Raw genomic sequence first — 20,178 nt, 5'->3', positions numbered from 1 at the left:
AATCCCAATGAAAATCCCAGCCACATTCTCAGAAATGGAAAAGAAGATACAAAAGTTCATCTGGAAACATCAGAGACCTTGAATAGCCAAAGCTATCCTGAAGAATAAACATCAAACTACAGAGACCATAATCCTGTACCTCAGGACGTACTGTAGGGCAGTGGTCTTCAAAACATCCTCATTACTTCTTCGTAGTCCTTGCTTAATTTTTATGAAAATGAACTCTACATTTTAGAAATACTAAGGTGAAACCAGTTTGCATGCTCTCTGTAATTCTGAGAGGTTCATTTGTACTTTGTGTTGTGGAATGACTCTCAGCTGATGAAAATTAAAGTCTTGTAACTACTCCTGGATGTGTTCTTTATAAGGGTAGAATGTGAGAGAGGAGCCTTGGACTTTCTCCTTCCTAACTTCAGGAACATGGGTTGTACCTTTTTTTTTTTAGCGTCCTGACGATAGTGATGCATACCAATAAAAATATCTTCATCACAAATATGCAGGCTATACCTTGCTCCAGAAGCTTCTTCCCAGTTCTATTTCATAAAAATTGCAAATAATAGTGCAGTGGGACCCAGAAGAACTTCATGCTTTCCTGGATTACTAAAACACATTTTCCCATTTTTCTAAATTACAGGTACGAAGTTAGGCCTTAGGAAGGTACAGAGTTTATTGTGACTGACTTTTTCTGGTTCTTTGACCTGAGTGGCATTCATTTACGTTCCTTCTAAACTTGATGACTCTCTTGGTCAGATTGACATCTCACATGTTCAATTGAAGGACAGATAGTTTAACGGTTCCACAGAGTCTGTTTAGTTGCTTTACCACAGTTAAATCTTGGGAACTGACTGAACTGATAGTATGTAAAAAATTGAAAATCCATGTAATGCATCTGTCTTAAGATTTTTTGCGTTGAATTTTTATGTTGAATTTTTGAATTTTATGGTACAATTTCGTAGAAACTGGGATTCCTCTTCCCCCCTGCAAACTCCCACCCTCCAGAGGTTTTTATGTAGTTATAAAAAGGAGTTGAATAGGTATTCATTCATTCATTTACTTATTCATTTGTTTGCTTGTTTTTAAACATTTATTTATTTATTTATATTAGGCAGATATACAGAGAGGAAGATGTTCCATTCATTAATTAATTTCCCAAGTTGCTGCAATGGCTGGAGCTGAGCTGATCCAAAGAAAGGAGCACGGAGTCTCCTCCAGGGCTCTCACGCAGGTGCAGGGTCCCAAGGCTTTGTGCTGTCCTTGACTGCTTTCCCAGGCCACAAGCAGGGAGCTGGATGGGAAGTGGAGTTGCCAGGATTAGAACCGGTGGCCATATGGTATCCAGGTGTGTTCAAGGTGAGGACTTTAGCTGCTAGGCTACTGTGCTGGTCCCCTAAACAGGTATTTAAATGTTCAGTGTCTACCTACTATTTCCTTTTTACCACGTGTTTCCACTATCTGTGTCAAGTGGAATAGTTATTGTAAAAGTGTCCGGAGTTTCTTTCCCCCCATCTCTCACATAGATTGTAGCTTTACTAATGCTGCTTGATTTGAAGCAACTAAGGGGAAGATTTAATGAGATTGTTGGATGACAATTCCAAATATAACTCAACCTAACTACTTAGAAAGAAGAGAGGACTTGAAATTTCAAAACCTTCCCCAAACACTGAAAATTGTCAAGTGATTTTGACTACATATAAGTTAAATGTAGGTAAGGTGAGAGAAAAATCTATACAGCAGAAGTCATCCAGTACTCATAAACACGTTGAACACTTATTTTATGTATCTGACACTGCATTAGGCTCTGAGAACACAAGCTTAATGAATAAAATAATCATGGTTTCTGGTCTCACCAGGTTAGATCCAAGCAAAGCCATCACTGGCATTTTTGGAGGGATACACAGCAAGAAACATGCCCTCAGCTCAACCCTTGATTAGGCTCATCGTTGAATGTTATTAATGGTGCATTCCATCTGGTTGCTTCCTGTCTATTTCTGTATATTTTTGCTCATTATTCATGCAAAGAACTAAACTAATCTGCTTCAACGTTGTTAGAAGAGATGAAACAGTTTCAATGTACAAATAACTAAATTTCCAATTAAAAAAATCTGTTAAAAGTACTTTTCCTCCTTTTGCATGTATGGATTCTGTGTCCTAAGGTATTGAACTGTTGTTTGATCTCAAAGGTATGTTTGAAGTGTATAGACCATAGGAAAGACAAGAGGTATTGTAAATGGGAAAGAATGTGAAAGTGAGGATACAGGTGCATTACTTCACTAGGACTTGGTGAAGAAGATGGTTCAAATGGCTTTGGAAAGGAGAGCTGAAGGCAGCAGAGGGAGCCCTGGAAACTGGATTGAGGGAATCTTGGGTATTTTATTATTTGTTCAACTTTCGATTTGAAAACTGGTATGGCTGTTATATCTTTTTCAGGAAATACAGAGTTATCATGGTATGTTGGAATATTCACATCATCCATTAAAAATCAGAAACATGAATTTTCAAATTAACAAATGTGTTCTCTCTTTTGGAGCAGGGTTATTTGGGAGTTTCTGTTTCCCAGCATAGATGCCAGATGGCAGCATCCACAGATTGCCAGCCTCTGCATGCTGATGGTTGTCAACTTTGGCTGCTACCAGGGTGCTAGATGTAACTACTGCAGAGTAACTTGTAATTGTTAGTGAACATCCACTAGGTTCTGTGCAGTGGATATGAAATCATATACAAACAACAAAACACTAGTATCTCTTTGAGGGATTTTGATATTTAATGACGATTTAAGAAATCATGTTATGATAGACTTCATTCTCACTTAAACCAATTATGAAATTTTGTGGAATCTTGGGGGCCATAATTGGAATTAAATGGGGGAAGAGTGTTTTTAGGCATGAGGGAAATTAGTAGATTAGGTAAGAGTACTTTCTTTGTCAGACACAGTAAGGTGAGGAAAGGAAAGAGGGTGGCTACTTCTTTTCCAGACTTCCCTGTGTGTTGTTATATAGCACTCCCAAGAAGGATCCAATCTGGCAGCTGTATCTAATTAAAGGTCATGCTTTAGAATAAGAGGTTTGGCACATCACAGTGCTTCCAATGATGTGAAATGATTCGCTGTTATTTTTATACCTTGGCGTATGGGTGGATCTTCAATTTGTGTTCATTATTTCTGTTTTTTACCTAAAGTTTTGCTTCTATTTGCTTTTCTACATTCTGTGTTGAAAGTGAATTTTCATATGAAGGCAAGTTTTAAGATTCTGAGAGGTCACTATTGAAACTATCAAGTAAAGACATTCATTGCACCACTTTTCTCTTTTTCTTTCTTCTACTTTATTTAAAGACTTAATATTCAAAAAGCTCCATGGAATAATACTGATATGCCCATGTGAAAAGAGGTTTCCAGTATAACTGCATAGTTTTGACTGAATTATGACAAGGGCAAATTTGATATCAATATAAGGTTTTAGGGAGGAAAATTGGAAATTTGGTTTTCATATGTTAGAACTGTTCTGTAGAGATCCAAGTAGGACAGTTGGCTCAGCAGTGGAATATGTGTGAGTTTGGGGGAGAGTGCTTGGTAGGAGATACAAATATGGCACTCCTGGAAACATATATGTATGGATTACATTTTGAGTGCAGCTATAAAAGAGGATGGGCTTTAAGAATAGAAGGAATAAAATCAGCCAAGCATTTTCAGAAGGAGAATTGTGTAAGGTAGGAAGAAATTCAAGAAAAATAAGGTATTCTGGAGACCAGGTGCTAAAAGTGACTCAAGGCTAAGGAAGTTACTGAGCACTTGTGTCTGATGGTAATAGATGAGAGAAGTTAGGACTGACACGTGACTTCTACAAAGGTAGAGTGTTTTTTAAGGCTTTGTTTTTGTTTTTGTTTTTAAATAGGCAAAGCATATTTACATAGAAAAGGAGAGATAGAAAGACTTGGACCAACCTCCACTGCTTCCCAGGCCACCAACACAGAACTAAACAGGAAATGGAACAGGTAGAACTCTACCAGGTGCCTGTGTGGGATATCAGTTCCAGCAGGTGGAGAATCGATCTGTTTAGCCACTGCACCAGTACCAAAAGTGGAATAGGTTTAAGAAAGGATGAAAGGGGGCCCAGTGCAATGAGTAACTGACTAAATTCTTGCCTTGCAGCCGATTGGATCCCATATGGGCTCCAGTTTGTGTCCTGGCTGTTATGCTTTCCATCCAACTCCCTGCTTGAGTCCTGGGAAAATAGTAGAGGATGGTCCATTGAGACCCTGCATCCACATGGAAGATCTGGAAGGAGCTTCTGGCTCCTGGCTTCAGGTTGTCAACTCCTGGTTGCAGTCAGTGATTTCAGACTTACCTTTATGAAGAATCATGAGCTGAATTGTGTGTCCATAATAGTCGCATCTTGAAACCCCACATCTTTAGTACTTTAGAATGTGACTGTGTTCAGAGACAAGGTCTTTAAAGGCACGATAAGGGTGATTGGGACTGTTAGGCTGTGCCTTAATGTGATCTGACTTTTTTTTTTAAATAAGATAGCATTTGCATGCTGGCATGTGCATGCACAGGGCAAAGACCATGGGGCTATTGTGAGAAAGAAATTGACCTTTTGGAGCCAAGGAAAGAGGCCAAAGGTAAAATAAACCTTGATCTGCTGATACCCTCGTTTCTAAAAATGTGAGAAAACTAATTTGTTCTGTAATCCTAAATGTACACTAACTCAAAAGGGAAGAACTAACTTCTTGCATATAAGTGAAGGTTAAATATATTCATGCCAATATATTCATTGGCATGAATATCAGTTTTATCACCTGTGGTTGATGTGACTCTAGGTAGATGTCTCTGTTCGCTAATTTATAAGATGGACAAATTGATAGAACCCAGTGAAAGTTTGTCCCGAAGCTTAAACAAGGAAGTGTGTGTGTATGTATGTATCTATATGCTTAATCATAGTTATCACAATTTTCAGTAAATACTTCCTCTTCATGATGTTACTGCCACTGTTTTAAGATATTCCATAATTTGTATTCAAGTTCTTAAAACTTAAGGGTTTATCTCTACCTTTCCACTTTCATATCTTGCTATTACTTGATATGCTTTATAAGATCGACATGTATTATACTTTCTGTTTGTACTTGCGACCATATTTCTTATATCAGTAAAGATCTGTGTGCCTTCTCATGTGATAATTGCCAATTAATGTCATATGATTCTCTACCAAATACCTACTAGTGTTAAATGTTTGCTCCAAATACTTACTAGCAGAGTGAAATATTTAGGTATTTTTAATTTTAAGTCACAGAGGCTCAGATTTAGTTTACTTGTAATTTCTGCCACATACTCTCCATTGTGTTCTGCTTAAATCCTTATTAATCTATTCCTTAATTAACTTTATAGAGGTACCTCTGATTACTAAAAGGGATGCTACTTTATAAATAATTTCCACCTAAATGGATGCCTGTACTCTTTTCTCTACTCATAGACGTCATCCCTATTCTGAGTTTGGCTTTCTATTCTTTTGCTTTTAAGCAATTCTGTTTAACAGATGTATGTCTATACATAAATCAGGTTTTAGTTGATTTTAAGTATTTTTGGACTTTACAAAAGTGGATATTATTTACATTTAGTCTTAGACTTGTATCTTCCATTCAAGGTTATGTCACCGATATCCATTCATATTATTGCACAAAGACTTAATTCTTTAACTTTACTGTGATTTTTCATTGAATATACCACAATCTATTCTTTTCCCTGTGAGTCAACATTTCATCTTTTTCATTTCAAAATCGCTATAGCAAACTTGATTCTTTGAACATTTTTGCACATGAATGACAGTGGAAATGTTTGTGCTCCTTTTTTGTCTACTGTTCAACTTTACCACCTTTATGCTTTATATATATATGTGTGTGTGTGTGTGTATCTATCCATCTCTATCTATCTATCTATCTATCTATCTATCTATCTATCTATCTATCATTAAAGTTATTAAAGTTAAGCCAGGAATCAGGAATTTCATGCAGATGGGTGGCAGGAACACAGAACCTGGGGCCATATTCTGTTGCTTTACCCATACCATTTGCAGGGAGTTGCTTTGAAATTGGAGCTGCTGAATAATGAACTGACATCCATATGGGATACCAGAGTTGTAGGTGGTGGCTTGACTCACTATGTCAGAATGCCAGGCCCATTTTGTTATTAATATTCATCGTGAATGGTTCAGTTTCTTGATTTTCTTTTATTATTTTGGGGAGTTTATTTTTTCTGATTCACTTTCATCCTGATTTTACAGATAATAAGAAATTTCATGATCAAATGCAAATGATCTGATTCCAGAGTCCAGACTCCTATCCCTCTTAGCCTGTTTACACTTCTACAAAATAAACAAACAAAATGCTTGTACAAATTGTTGTAAAAAATAGTTGCTTTGGAAAACTCAATGATTATATTTGTTGATTGAGTGACACTGTTCTTGACAGTATTTCTGCCTTCTTCCAAAGTATAGAAATTTATCTTTAAGTGTATTCAAGTATTGTTTAAATGTATTCAAGTGTTACCTGTTGAAATGTATTCACATGTTTTCAATATTTATCTGTTAAAAGTTAGATCTGCTGATCTTAGTTAAGAAAGAGAATTAAACATTAAGCAATAAGAAAAGTCTTAAAGAAATAGCTATTCCCCTTACTGAGTTACATTCTCCAAAGAATACAAAATGGAAGAGATCATTGGAAGAGTTGATTTAGAATCCTTGTTATTGTCGAGAATTATTAAGGTAAAATGTGCTTCCTTTCCCACGTTTTAGGGTATTCATGTAAAATCCAGTTTTGTATTAATAACTAGCATCTGCTGAACATGCTCTGACTTTGGGCAGCTAGTGGTTCCCTCCCACACCCACCCACATTTCTCCTCCTACTGGGCTTTACTCTTTAACCATGTTATTCCCAGTGATCCCAGACTCCAAGACTCCAAGAACATCATTGTATTTCCCCACAAAGTTTTATGATGACTACTATTTAGCTGCTTCTCAGGTTACTAGATCCCAGTAAACACATTGTAAGTTAAAAATTGCATATGATGAATGTTATAGCCTAGCTTAGCATAGCTTGTGGCAAAGTCAGATAATCTAAAGCCTTTTTAAAATTTTTTAAATAATACCTTGTTGCCTTGTTAAGTAGACTATTGAATGCCTACATCCAAAAGTTGCTGGCAACACAGTACACTGTAGAATTTCAGTTGTGACTGGCTTGAAATTCCAATCGACTGCACAGCATGGCAAGACAGTATCTTACCTTATATCACTCCCTGGGGAAAAGATCATGATGTGTAACTTGAATTATTAGTTCCAGTGAGAGTTTGATTCTGCTGTTTTAAAAACATACAAGTTAAAGACTTTTAAGCCTGGGACAATCTGTGTTGCAAACTGGGTTATACATCTCATCTGTTTATTTTACACAATTGAGTGAAAAAAGAAAAGAAAATAGCCCATTGTTGTCCTGGACTTTTCCAGGCAGATTTTGAGGGTAAGTTAAAAAGTACATAGAAAATTGACAAAAATCAATTCATTTTAGTGAAATTTTCAAAAATCCACACATTTTATAAGGGATCTTGAAAAAATTAGTGAAAATGCCTACTATGAAAAAAAAAGTATTCACAAGTTTTTAAACTTTTGCAATGAGATAGTGAGTTAATTCAATTTTCCCACAAACTTTCAGAAATATGCTCTGATGCTAGGTTTCCTATGGGGTTGTTGCTACTTGTGTTCACATCATATAACCTTGCAATTCCTTTTTAGTGGGTCACACACCGGATGTGCATAAGCATACATGAATGCAGGTATTTTACATATATACAAATACCTAGCAGCAAAAAAAGGTGCATGTATTTTAACTTCAGAGCTTACAAATGTGTGCGCACACACACAGTGGGAAAAAGAAGAGGCAGAGGCTAAGATGATAAAAGGGTAAATCATATTGAGACATCTGAGGGTTTTTCCCCCCCCCCAGGTCACGTTTGTAAGAAAAAACAACCCCTGTCAAATGCAATTTGTTGCAAGCCTTAGCGCTACCTACTTTTGCTGTCCTTTATTACATACCTAATAAAGTAAAAACGAATAAAAGTTCTGTTCTTTGGCATTTCCATTTTCTTGTTTGTACTTAATGGCTTGGTGGAGTCCTGCCCCCTCAAACCTTTGGGCAGAAGGCAGGAAGAGGCAGAATTTCTGCAATTTAAGAACGACAAGATGTTTGCTTATTCTCAGAGCATTTTAGCTTTTGCTTCTCATGCTTTGATATAAGCCAAATCATGGTTGTTTACATTTAAGTACTTTAAATAAGATGAGGAAGCATAGAGAGTCACCTTGGTAAATGAACGTTGCACACGAGAAAGTGAGTTTTTTAGGTGAAAAAATGTCTTGACTGCTGAAGTGCTCTTAGGTGGATTTGCAGTATGTTTTTCCATGGAAACCACAGGATTGTGAATTCTAGCTACATGCTTATCGTGATTACCAAGGGCTGCCTGGAGAGTAAATGTGATTATTGGGGGCCTATCAGCATTATTACAATAAAAGGAAATTGAAGAGTGAATAGCACTCCAGTTCCTTTCCTCATTACCATTACAACATGTGGTGTTATATGTAAAGCTATGGGAGTTCATCAACTTAAATGGCTTGGCCTATGATATTTGGCTTTATTATGATGTGAAAGAAATTGGAAAGTGTTACAAGCTGGACTTGGAATTGTGAATTTGATTTTTTCTCTATGCTAGCGATATATATACAATGCTGTGTCAGGACTCAATCACATGACACAAGAATATATGATCGATACTTTACAGTGTACTGTATTGCAGAAGTTTTTTTTGGCCAATGTTCAATATATTATGTGACCATCCAACACCTTTTTATAAAGTAGGCTTTAATTTAGGTATAAATATTCTGAGCTCATTTAAAGTAGTGTATATTAAATAATGCTGTTAGGTGAGTTGTATTAAGTGATGTATATTTTCAACTTTATTGGAACATCTCCCTGTGGGAGTCTTAGGATAATCTGTACGGAACAAAGATACTGATACATGTGTTTTTTATATCCATAAATCAATTATATATGACTATCTATATATCTATGTCTATGTTTTTATCTATATCTATGATTATACACTAAATATGAGTATCAGAACAATTGAATGAGAGGAAAAATTTAAAAAATATACTTCAAACAAGCGTTAATGCACTTGACATTGTTAAAGGAAAATTGATGGTGATTATTCCCAAGAATCCTCTACAACATTTGAAATTGTTCGGTGCCATAGGAAAAGTTCAGACAGTTTTTCAGTTCATGTTTGAAGATATTACATTTATCTAAAGAATATCTAGTGTATCAATCTTAGTAGAGAATACTACCAAATATCATTAATTTGTGTTTCCTTCAAAGATGTTATCCACTAAATAAGCTGAAAAAGTTGCATCTGAGTAATTGTTTAATGAATTAGATGGCAAAAAGAAGTGGAGACACATTTTAGGAGATATTTCACAGTATTTAACGTATGGGCCTGCATGTGGAAGCAATGAAGGTCAGAAGCCAGGTAAAAACTCTGGCAGAACTTGAAAGTAACCAAAAAAATGCTCTTTCAAATGAAAAAGAGACAGCAGACTTTTCAATAATTTCTTTTTTACAACCCTTCATTGGAGTGATTGCTCTGTTGAATAACCTAGTTACCAGAAGTTTGGAATGCGTAGTTGGCAATAGATAAAAGTGCAGGTTTGAGTCAGTGATCAAAGGGCAGAACTTAACAAACACTACTCAGTACCCTGTGTAGTCTCCTGTTTGTAGCATTCGTTTGTAATAACTCTGTGAATTACCCAGAACTTTCCTAAAAATGAAGTGTCAATTAAATGAGAAAGAAAGAGACAAGAAGGATAGTGGGAAAAGCCGACGTTCTAAAGCTGGACCAGTCTTGGCTGTATGGACCTAGGAAGGTCACCAACATTTTTCAAATTGAAGGTAACTTTTTTCACAAAACCCAGTTGATGTTCAACTTACCCAAAACACAGAAGCACAAAAATCAGACAAATTGGGCCCGACGTGATAGCGTAGTGGTTAAAGTCCTCGACCTTGCTCGTCCGGTATCCCATATGGGCGCCAGTTCTAGTCCCGGCATCCCTGCTTCCCATCCAGCTCCCTGCTTGTGGCCTGGGAAAGCAGTCGAGGACGGCCCAAAGCCTTGGGACCCTGCGCCCGTGTGGGAGACCTGGAAGAGGTTCCTGGCTTCAGATTGTCTCAGCTCCAGCCATTGCGGCTGCTTGGGGAGTGAACCATTGGGCGGAAGATCTTCCTCTCTCCTTCTCCTCCTCTCTGTACATCTGCCTTTCCAATAAAAATAAATAAATCTTTAAAAAATCAGACAAATTAATGATAGCATAATGTCTTCCTAAATATTTTTTTAAATCGTGGTGACATGAAATCACTACTAATAAATCTAAATAAATTTTAAAAAGAACTCCTTTTAAGAAATCTACAGGGGAAACATCCTATTATAACATGAATCAAGTTGAAATAAAAAAGAGAGGCTGAAGATCCAGCTTATCTGAAGCCTGAAGTTGCATTCTCAGATTATTATAACACAAAGAAGGCAAGAAAGGTGACTTTATCTTTCACAGTTATTGTCTCACAGGATAGATTTCTGCTAGGACCTGGGCACTTCACTACTCCCTCATGTAAGGATTCAGGGAGGGGTCATTAATGTGCAGGAACATGGGAAGTGCTTAGAAAGTGATTCTATTGGCTCGCCAGAACTTGCAGAAAGTAGGAAGGAAAGCAGTGAGGGAATATTTAATGTGGAAAAGGAAATTCTGCGAGATTATTTAAAATGAGCTGAAATCACAAAAACAATGTGACAGATAAAGTTAACTCTATACTAATACCTTAATGCTAGAGTTAAAAAGTGTGAATATGGTGCTGATCATTTGTATTATCAATAAATGCCTTGATTCTTATGGGAGTTGTCATTTGGTCAAATGAAAGAAATCTCATATGTAGAAATAGTAAACTTAGAAATGTTTCTCTGTAGAAAGGTAGGGATCAAATAATATGTTTTGTTTTAGCTTTAAAAAGTACTTGTGTTTTGCTGAGCATAATGGTCTCTAGTTGGGACCTTTTTGCTGCAAATGGTAGAATTACATTCTTTTTATGCCTAAGTAGTATTCTATGCAGTAGGTGGACCACAGTTTCTTTATCCACCCTGGGGCATCTGGGTTTTTTCCATGTCTTTGCTCTTACAGATTTTTCTGTTGTAAATATAGGGTTACATTTCCCTTTCTCATATTTAGATTTCATTTCCTTTAGGTATATTTCCAGAACTGGGATAGCTGGCAGATGAATTTTCAGTTCTGTTAGTACTCTCCGTACTAACTTCCAGTGGCTCTACTAGCCTACACTCTCACCAACAGTAAAGGAGGTTACTTTCTCCGCACATCCATGGAGCAGGTGCTGTTAGCAGAGTTCTAAACGTAAGCCAATCTCCTTGGAGTTAGGTGGACTACCAAAGTTGTTCTCATTTGTATTTCTCTGATAGTTGGGGATCCTAAGCATTTTTTCATATGTCAATGATCAGATTTGTTCTTTTGAAAAAGTCTGTTCATTTGCTTTGCCCATTTCTTCACAGGGTTGACTGCTGGCCCACAAGGACAAATATATATTCTCTCTGATATAAAACAGCCTTGATGAAAAATATATGTAAACGTGTGTATACATAGATTCATCTAAGGAACTGTATTGGAGCAGCATACTGAGAAGGGGGATATATTGCAGTGTACATCTCTACTCCTGAATAAAAGATGGACACCCAATGAAACTGTTAAATAGGTCTTTAAAATAAGATGCTGGACTTTCTACCATTTTCTGTACCTATTATATCATGATACATTTAAATAGAAGAATAATGCAATGTGTCTTTTGTTGAAGAACTATACTATTGTAATATAAGGGAAAACAGTGTGTGAGGGGAGAGGGTATATGGGGAGAGTGAAAGGAGAAATTCTGGAGCCTATGGAATAGTATCATGAAAAATAAAAATAACAAAAAAGGAAAGTAGTTGTATGAATGCATGTTTTAATATCCACATTTTCTGCCATATTGACTTGAAGAGATCACTACTTTAATCAAAAGCCTTAGTGATATCATTTTTAATTATATGGAGGATGAGAAATCTTTTAATGGGATTCTATGGAATGCAACATTGCCTGTTTTTCAAAAATCTATTTATTTACTTATTTGAAAGGCAGATCATCAGATAGATCGGGGGACACACCAGCACATTCAGTTCACTGCCCAGATGGTGGCAGTGTTAAGGCTGGTGCAGGTTAAAGCCAGAAGCCATAAATTGCATTCTAATCGCCTTCACTGCCATCCTCTGTTGCCCTCCTCAGCACTATAGTGCGGATCACAAACTTAACAGCTGGGACTCCAGCTAGTTCTATGATATGGGATATCAGTGTTTGAAGTGGCATCTTACTCCACTGCACCGTATTAAACAATATCTTTAGTCTCAGGAAAAATAAATCGGTGTCTCGCAAGGTATTGTCCAGTGTCTTCTTAATTCACACATTTTACAGAGCTTTTGTTTCATAATGATGTCCACTTCAATTTTGGTAATTCTTGCTTTTCTCTGTTATTAATTCGATCCAGTGGAGTATCACAGTACGAATCATTCCATTTTAATGTCGACCATTTCAGTATTTAAAGAGATCCACGTGTTACTCCTAACCATTCATATTTTCAGGTTTTTCTGGTTCCTTCTACTTTCCCTCGTGTGATATGTTTTCCAGATCCTTCATGATTTTGGCTAAGGCTTTAGATGATGTCATTTTAGTTGAAAAATGCTCCTCTGTTACATATCCAATGATGAACTCTAGTTAATTATCTAGGGGATAGGCTCCTATTCTTATAAATTTGATCATTTTAGGAAGCAAATCTGCATGGCCTTTGTGGAATTACTTGTGTAATAGCCATGTGTCCTCTCAAATCTCCTCTTGTATCCATAACAAATTTTAACTAATTCATCTGGATATCAGTATTGCAGTTATTTTGTTTATAGTGAACTGACTGACTTCATTCGATAAACAAGGGGAACAGATCCAATGACGAATTTTCAAGATGCTGATGGAGATTTCTGGTTGTGTGCGTGTGTGTGTGTGTGTGTGTGTGTGTGTGTGTGTGTGTATGTGTGTAAGTTGGTAAGAGTGTGAGTGTGGACAGGACTGGATTTTGAAGAAATAATGAAGTAAAAATTTAAGTTTGTACTTTTGGGTTTCTCCCTTGTGTATATTAAGTGCAGAAAAAAGGCAAGTGAGAAAATAATGAAAAGAAATTAAAGGTTGTGGATTGGAATATTTTTAGAGAACAGAGTATAATTGGAGAACATTTCATTTAGGGGGGAGGTATAACACATGACACGACACTTGGTTTGTGATGGATATAGAGTTTTCTTGCTTTTGTGACACCATGCATTGCTTTTAAACTAGCTATTTTTTTAATATACTGCATGTTTAAAGGATGATACAACAATTAGAAGTGAAATATTTCTCTAGTACATCAGTATTTTCATATGTCAGTTATCTTATCTTGAAGTTTTCTCTCATGCATGCCTTACAGTTCTTCTTGCCAAAAGCAAGCAATGTCTTTTTTTTTTTAAGATTTATTTTTATTACAAAGTCAGATATACAGAGAGGAGGAGAGACAGAGAGGAAGATCTTCCATCCAATGATTCACTCCCCAAGTGAGTTCAACAGCCGGTGCTGCGCTGATCCGGAGCTAGGAGCCAGGAATCTCCTCCAGGCCTCCCACACGCAGGTGCAGGATCCCAAAGCTTTGGGCCATCCTTGACTGCTTTCCCAGGCGACAAGCAGGGAGCTGGATGGGAAGTGGATCTGCTGGGATTAGAACCGGCGCCCATATGGGATCCCGGCATGTTCAAGGCGAGGACTTTAGCCGCTCTGCCATGCTGCCGGGCCCGCAAAAAATGTTTTTTTTAAAATCCAAAGCTTTATTTGGTTTATACAGATTATACCTTCAAATTTTGATATTAGGAAAAGTGGTACTAAACCTTTGTTGTTTGCATAAATCTTAAAATGCTTTCTTAGCTGTTATTTGACTCCGTATTAGTAATACATGCATTTGATACTGATTTAAAGATTGATTATGATGAATGTATTACCATTCACTGCACATAATTTTTCTTCTCATTTGGTGTTTTGAATTATTAAATATACTTGTTTACTTTTTTTCTAGTATTAAGTATACTTGAATACGTGAATGCCAGGTTGGTAGAATGTAGAGAAAAAGCAGATGCATTTATTAGAGCAGTACATTTTAGGCTGTGGCTATTGTTTTACAGTGAATTAAATATGAAATATTCGGCACATTGAGTTGGCTATATTATGACCCATCTATGGCAACTTTAAAATTCTGCTTGCCATCACCAATCCTTTGGGGATCCACCAGACTACATATAAGCCTGTGTAAATTAATAAAAAGAAAAATTTTAAGTAATATGCTGTCCCAGATAAGTTGCAGCCTAGCTGTGGGCTTGTGGACACAGGATTTTAGGCCTTGGTCTTTAGACTCTAGTAATTGGTTCTGGCGTGGTGTTACACAGAATCAGATTTCCAGCATGTGATCAAGTCTTCCATTAAAAAAAAAAAGGAAAAAAATCTGGTTCAAAATCATCTGTAAAACATATATTAAAGAATCTCGCATTATTCCAGTTGGAGTAATACATAGCATAGTTACATTCATTAATACAAATGATTGAATTGACGATATGTTAGGTCAGACTTCATGTGTTTTTTAAATTAGTAGCTGCTTCTTCCCTCACCCAAAAAAGTCAGTATTGATTTTATTTAGTTCTCTTTTTATGCAGCATGAACATCTTGTAAAGCATATAATGCATAAAATCATAGTATTTATTTTATTTTATTTTATTAATCTTTAGGTTATCTAGTCAGAAAATGGTTATATTTATTGATTTTCATAAAAATATAATTGAAAAATTGCATAAATGCATATTATTTATTTTCTGTTTGCAGGGTACAAGTTGAATTCTATATGAATGAAAACACATTTAAAGAAAGACTAAAGTTGTTTTTCATTAAAAACCAGAGATCAAGTAAGTCATTCATTTAAACTCTCCCTGTATGTGCTTGTACACATATTCATCTTAAAAATTCAATTGTTCAGTGTTTTGTAAAATGCTTTTTATGTAAAACAGTATAATTCGTCATCTTGCTTTCCAAAGAAGAAATATGTAGATATTACAACTAATTTTGCTGATGCTTCTTAAGACCTTTAATTTTCCAAATAACACATCAGTCTTCTGAATACAACTCTTTGTGTAGGTGAAGGAGTTGAAGAAAATAACATAAAGGAAAGAAATCTACATTTTAGATGAGAGGAAAGTTTGACATACTGTCTTTTCAGGAAGTTCTGATGGGTAACTGACCACTATGGGGAAATATATGTGTGACATAAAGAAGAGTTCAGTGCTTTCCAGTTCTGCCTGATTGGAAAGCACGTTTGGGAACCTCTGATACATGGATTCCTTTCCTCTTTTGCTTGAAGGTACTGAATTAGGAAGTATAGGATGAATCTGCAGTTTAACATCCCAATAGTTTTTCATCAGTCAAATCTGGGAAATATTGGAATTTTAGGACAATATGAAATTGGTGTAGAAATGGCTTTATTGTGTTCAAGGTTTAAATGTTAGTGGTACTTGTTGCCTTCGTCGAATACTACATGTTTCTACAACTTCAATAACAAAGCTGGTATGCATTCTTTTCCCCTCTGTGGATTTGCTCTTAGGCTGTGAACAGGAAATGAGGAGATTTCCAAGGAGTATAATCTGTTAATTTTGACCTCTTAATCCTTTTTGGGTTGTAGAGGCTGTAGCTCCTTAGGTACAATTGAAAGCAAGAACCCTGACTCGTGCAAAGTTATTCAGGAGCTGGCTAAATTTCCATATTCTGGGCCTGGTTACAAGTGTTAAAGACATGTTAGCATTAGGGTTAAAGCTGGCAATAAGCATTGCTTTTTCAAACCTGTTGGTTTAGGATTTCCAGAAAGTCCTAAATCTAGAACCTAGCTGAAAGGGTCACATTATGTGGATAGGCTTGTTTGATTTCAACACTAACAATCTTATCTGTTCAGACCAGGAAAGCTGGGAGCCTTGTTTGAACCCTTCTCCAGCAGTCAGCTTTGATTGACCTGACCCATTTCTGTAGAACCAAGGCAGTTTCATTTTGAATTTAGAAGATAATATAAAAAAGCTAACGCAAGAAATGTACTCAGAATTTTGGTTGAAAAAACTAGGCCAAATTACTCAATTAGTGGGTACTCTATGTTGTTAAGAAATGTTGCAAGTACACTTAGAGTAAACAACAATAACAAATATGGCGTTTCCCTTCCAGATTTTGTGTAGGCTAATTATATGAAGGCTTTTCCCAGACTTTTATTCCTAATACATAGTTCATCCATCGCAAATAATTTCAGGAGAGATAAAGCTCCTGTTAATCAGATTTTAAGTATGTTTTAAATATTGTTAAATACTCTTCAGTGTTCTAATATATTAGATGCTGCATAATTGTCACTTTCGTAGTTTAAATCATATGTACATTGTAGTCGTAAGTTCATGATTGTTAAGATTACATTGTTGCATAATGCAGTTAAAAATAAAGTTGAATGAACTTTAGAGTGTGAATGCACATGTGCATGTGAGATATATGACCCCATTGTTTCCCAGCTTGTGTTGTGATTTTTCTTCATAGACAAGAATATGTAATTAACATGTAATTATGTATTCAATAATACCATTACAAGTATTTATACTTAAATAAATAACAATTCTATTGTAAAAATTGTTTTAATGTCTATAATCAAATCTACAAGATTCTCTGAAGGTACAAGATTTAATACTCATCCTGGGCATTTGTAAGGAGCTAGACCTGCTGGAGAACTAAACTTAATTCCCAAATTCATGGGTGTATACAGTGCTTGAATGTACAAGGTGCTTATAACCAACTTTGAAAGGATGTAAATTCTGTGCCTTCTGAATGTGATAACCTAGATTTAACTAAGTGTACAACGTTTACTGCCATTGCATTTTGTGCATTCTGTCAAGATTACTTTCTGTTTTAATATTTAATTAAAATTCAGCTTCCAAGAACTTCATCGAGTATAGACAATTATAGTATTGCAGTTTCTAAATACAATCTAAGTGCTATACTTAAAGATAATATGTTGTACAGTTCTTTTCAGTCTCTTGAACAAAGTTAATTGAAAATCAAACTTTGTTGTTTGTTTAAAGGTCTAAGGATACGCCTATTCAATTTTTCTCTAAAATTATTAAGCTGCTTATTGTACATAATTCGAGTACTACTAGAAAACCCTTCACAAGGAAATGAATGGTAAGACATCTTTGAGCTTCATTAAAACCCTTTTGATTATTTTGACTATATTATATTTTAAGGGGTGTTATAACTTTTGGTGTTTGACATGCTAAAGTAATATGGTTTTCAAACCATGGATATAAAAAATTGTAGTGTTTTTGTGGACATTTGATTGTTTCTATATTTATCTCATGGTGTCACTGACATTGACCCACAAAACTTTCATTGCTACTTTGAGTGACCTAAGTAGCTGTTTAAAATGGATCAATCTCTTCAACTCTGCGCCACATACATTTTCCCAAAGGCTGATTTTTTGTCACCAGTGTAGGCCTTGTCAGTTGCTTGTGGCTGTTACTAGGGAGAACATTCTGGCAAGTGTTGGGTTGGGAAGCTTCAGTTTCAGCTCTTAGTTTTGGCCTGTTTATGGGTTTTTTTTTTTTTTTGAGTTGAATAACATGGATTTTTTTTAAAGATTTATTTTATTTTTATTTGCAAGTCAGATGTACAGAGAGGAGGAGAGACAGAGAGGAAGATCTTCTGTCCGATGATTCACTCCCCACGCGGCCACAAAGGCTGGAACTGAGACAATCCAAAATCAGGAGTCACAGGAACTTTCTTCCGGGTCTCCCACATGGGTGCAGGGTCCCAAAGCATTGCGCCATCCTCGACTACTCTCCCAGGCCACAAGCAGGGAGCTGGATGGGAAGCAGGGCTGCTGGGATTAGAACCGGCGCCCATATGGGATCCCTGCGTGCAAGGCGAGGGCCTTAACCACTATGCCACCTCACCGGGCCCGAATGACATTGATTTTAAAAAATACAAGCAGTTTTAGTTCAGTTCTTATTTAAAATGATATCGTTTTTATTAAATTATGCTTCATTTATAGGCTTTCCTATATAGACTGTCCTTTGTTCAAATAATACATAACGAGACTGGGTGTGTAGTGGCTTGCATAATTTTGATCTCATCAGCTTCCTGGACTCTCTGTCCAGGGTACTAAATTTCCAATAACTACCAAAGCCGAAAAATTAAATGAGAAGACTATCTTTTGTAAGTTATTTCTCTGTATAGAATTTTACCCTAAGAAATTAAAAGTAAAAAGATCACAGGGACCGAGAAAGTGAGCTAATTTCTTTTTAAGTGAATTGTTTTCTGTTCAGTTGACATAGATATTGGAAATGATTCTGTACTTATCCAAAGGTTTGGGGAATATACTAAAGATATATATGTTCTGTCATATAAGGCTAAGTCTGAAAATTCTTTACAAAATAATTTATTTCATGCTGAATAATTATGAATATTTCATTATGCCTGTACTGCATACTTGGTCACATTATTCTAAGGGAAGGTATGCATTAGAACAATATCCATTAGACATTTTCATTCAGAAATGAATATTTTGGGGCTCCTACTCTTTTATGATATTAGATTAGTTGTTCTATCTTAAATATGCAGAAGCAGAGATTTTTCCCATATGTCATTCTGTTTTGAGACCTTCAGAGCTAATCTAGATACGCTTTCCATTCCTAGTTTTAATTCAGTGGCCACAAGAGGCTAATGCTTCCCATTAATCCAGTGCTTCCATTGAGTGTACAGCCTCTCTTCCTGGAAGTCTCATCGGAATTGCTCTTGTGCCCTTCCAAGCCGTAAGTGACGGCTTTGCCATTTCTCCAAACCTTTGTTTAGTACTAGCTTTCCACATTTTTTTGAGAATGACTCCATTCCAACATCTGCTCTGTGGGCTGAGTATTTTGGAATCATTCTTAAGTTAACTTTGTCTGCAGTGTGTTTGAAAATCCTGTTATTGCTGCCTTCAGGATATATCCATTACACAGTTCCTTCTCAGCACATCTTCTGTGCTGTGCAAGCCAACTTCTCTCATTGAAATAATGTAGCTAATTCTACCTGTGCTTCCTTTTGGTTTGCTCTTAACAGAGGGCACACTACTGCTGGGAATTTGAAGTCCCATTTACCTATAGCCCTGAACTAAATGTCAAAGTGCTAATTATTATAGTCTATTATAGTCTATATTTTCTCTGTAACCTTACCTCCTGCTCCACACTCCCTACCCATTGTGCTCTAGCTGCATGGCCCTCTTTTCTGTCTTGGATCACACCAGATGACAACCAGCCTAGTATTTTCAGAGGGTTTTCTGCAATTCCTTGTATCAGGTAATATAAGGTATACTAGGCAGATGTTTACTCAAAATTATGTTAAGCATCCTCTTTACAATTTTAACATATTCATTACACCACCCTGCATAAATGTTTATTTTTCAGTCTTTTTTTGAACGATTTATTTGTTTTTATTGGAAAGTCAGATATACAGGGAGGAGGAGAGATGGAGAGGAAATCTTCCATCCTCTGATTCATTCCCCCACAGCCGTAGCTGAGCTGATCTGAAGCCAGGGGCAAGGAGCTTCTTCTGGAGTAGCCAGGAGCTACTCGCATGTGGGTGCAGGGTCCCGATGCTGTGGACCATCCTTGATTGCTTTCCTAGGCAACAAGCAGGGAGCTCCATGGGAAGTGGGGAGGCCAGGACAGGAACCGGCACCCATATGGGATCCTGCAGAGTGCAAGTTGAGAAATTTAGCCTCTAGGCTATCATGCTGAGCCTTAATTTTCAGTCTTATACCTTTCTCTTCTTTAAATACTTGCATATTTAAGTTGTTCAGTTGATTTTGTGGATAATCCCTGTATTAGAATGGATATTTTCTGACAGCATGAGTAGGTGTCTGAATCCCCAGAGTCTGGTAGGAATCAAG

The 20,178-nt window shown here is 36.4% G+C and overlaps 1 protein-coding gene across 2 annotated transcripts in view; it reads left to right on the top strand.

Moving 5' to 3' along the window:
- The window catches only part of KCNT2 (potassium sodium-activated channel subfamily T member 2), a 354,431-nt gene that overhangs the window by 102,863 nt on the left and 231,390 nt on the right, over positions 1-20,178 (top strand). For both annotated transcript variants that reach the window (XM_012929978.2, XM_058668959.1), the window contains exons 2-3: positions 15,060-15,139; positions 17,333-17,432. In XM_012929978.2, the coding sequence (XP_012785432.2) occupies positions 15,060-15,139; positions 17,333-17,432 (180 nt within the window). The remainder of the gene's footprint in view (positions 1-15,059; positions 15,140-17,332; positions 17,433-20,178) is intronic.

This window comes from Ochotona princeps, chromosome 10 (genome assembly GCF_030435755.1).
Source record: "Ochotona princeps isolate mOchPri1 chromosome 10, mOchPri1.hap1, whole genome shotgun sequence".
In the NCBI taxonomy this organism is placed as follows: domain Eukaryota; kingdom Metazoa; phylum Chordata; class Mammalia; order Lagomorpha; family Ochotonidae; genus Ochotona; species Ochotona princeps.
The sequence above is the reverse complement of the archived record's forward strand: the minus strand, read 5'-3'. Positions and strand labels throughout refer to the sequence as shown.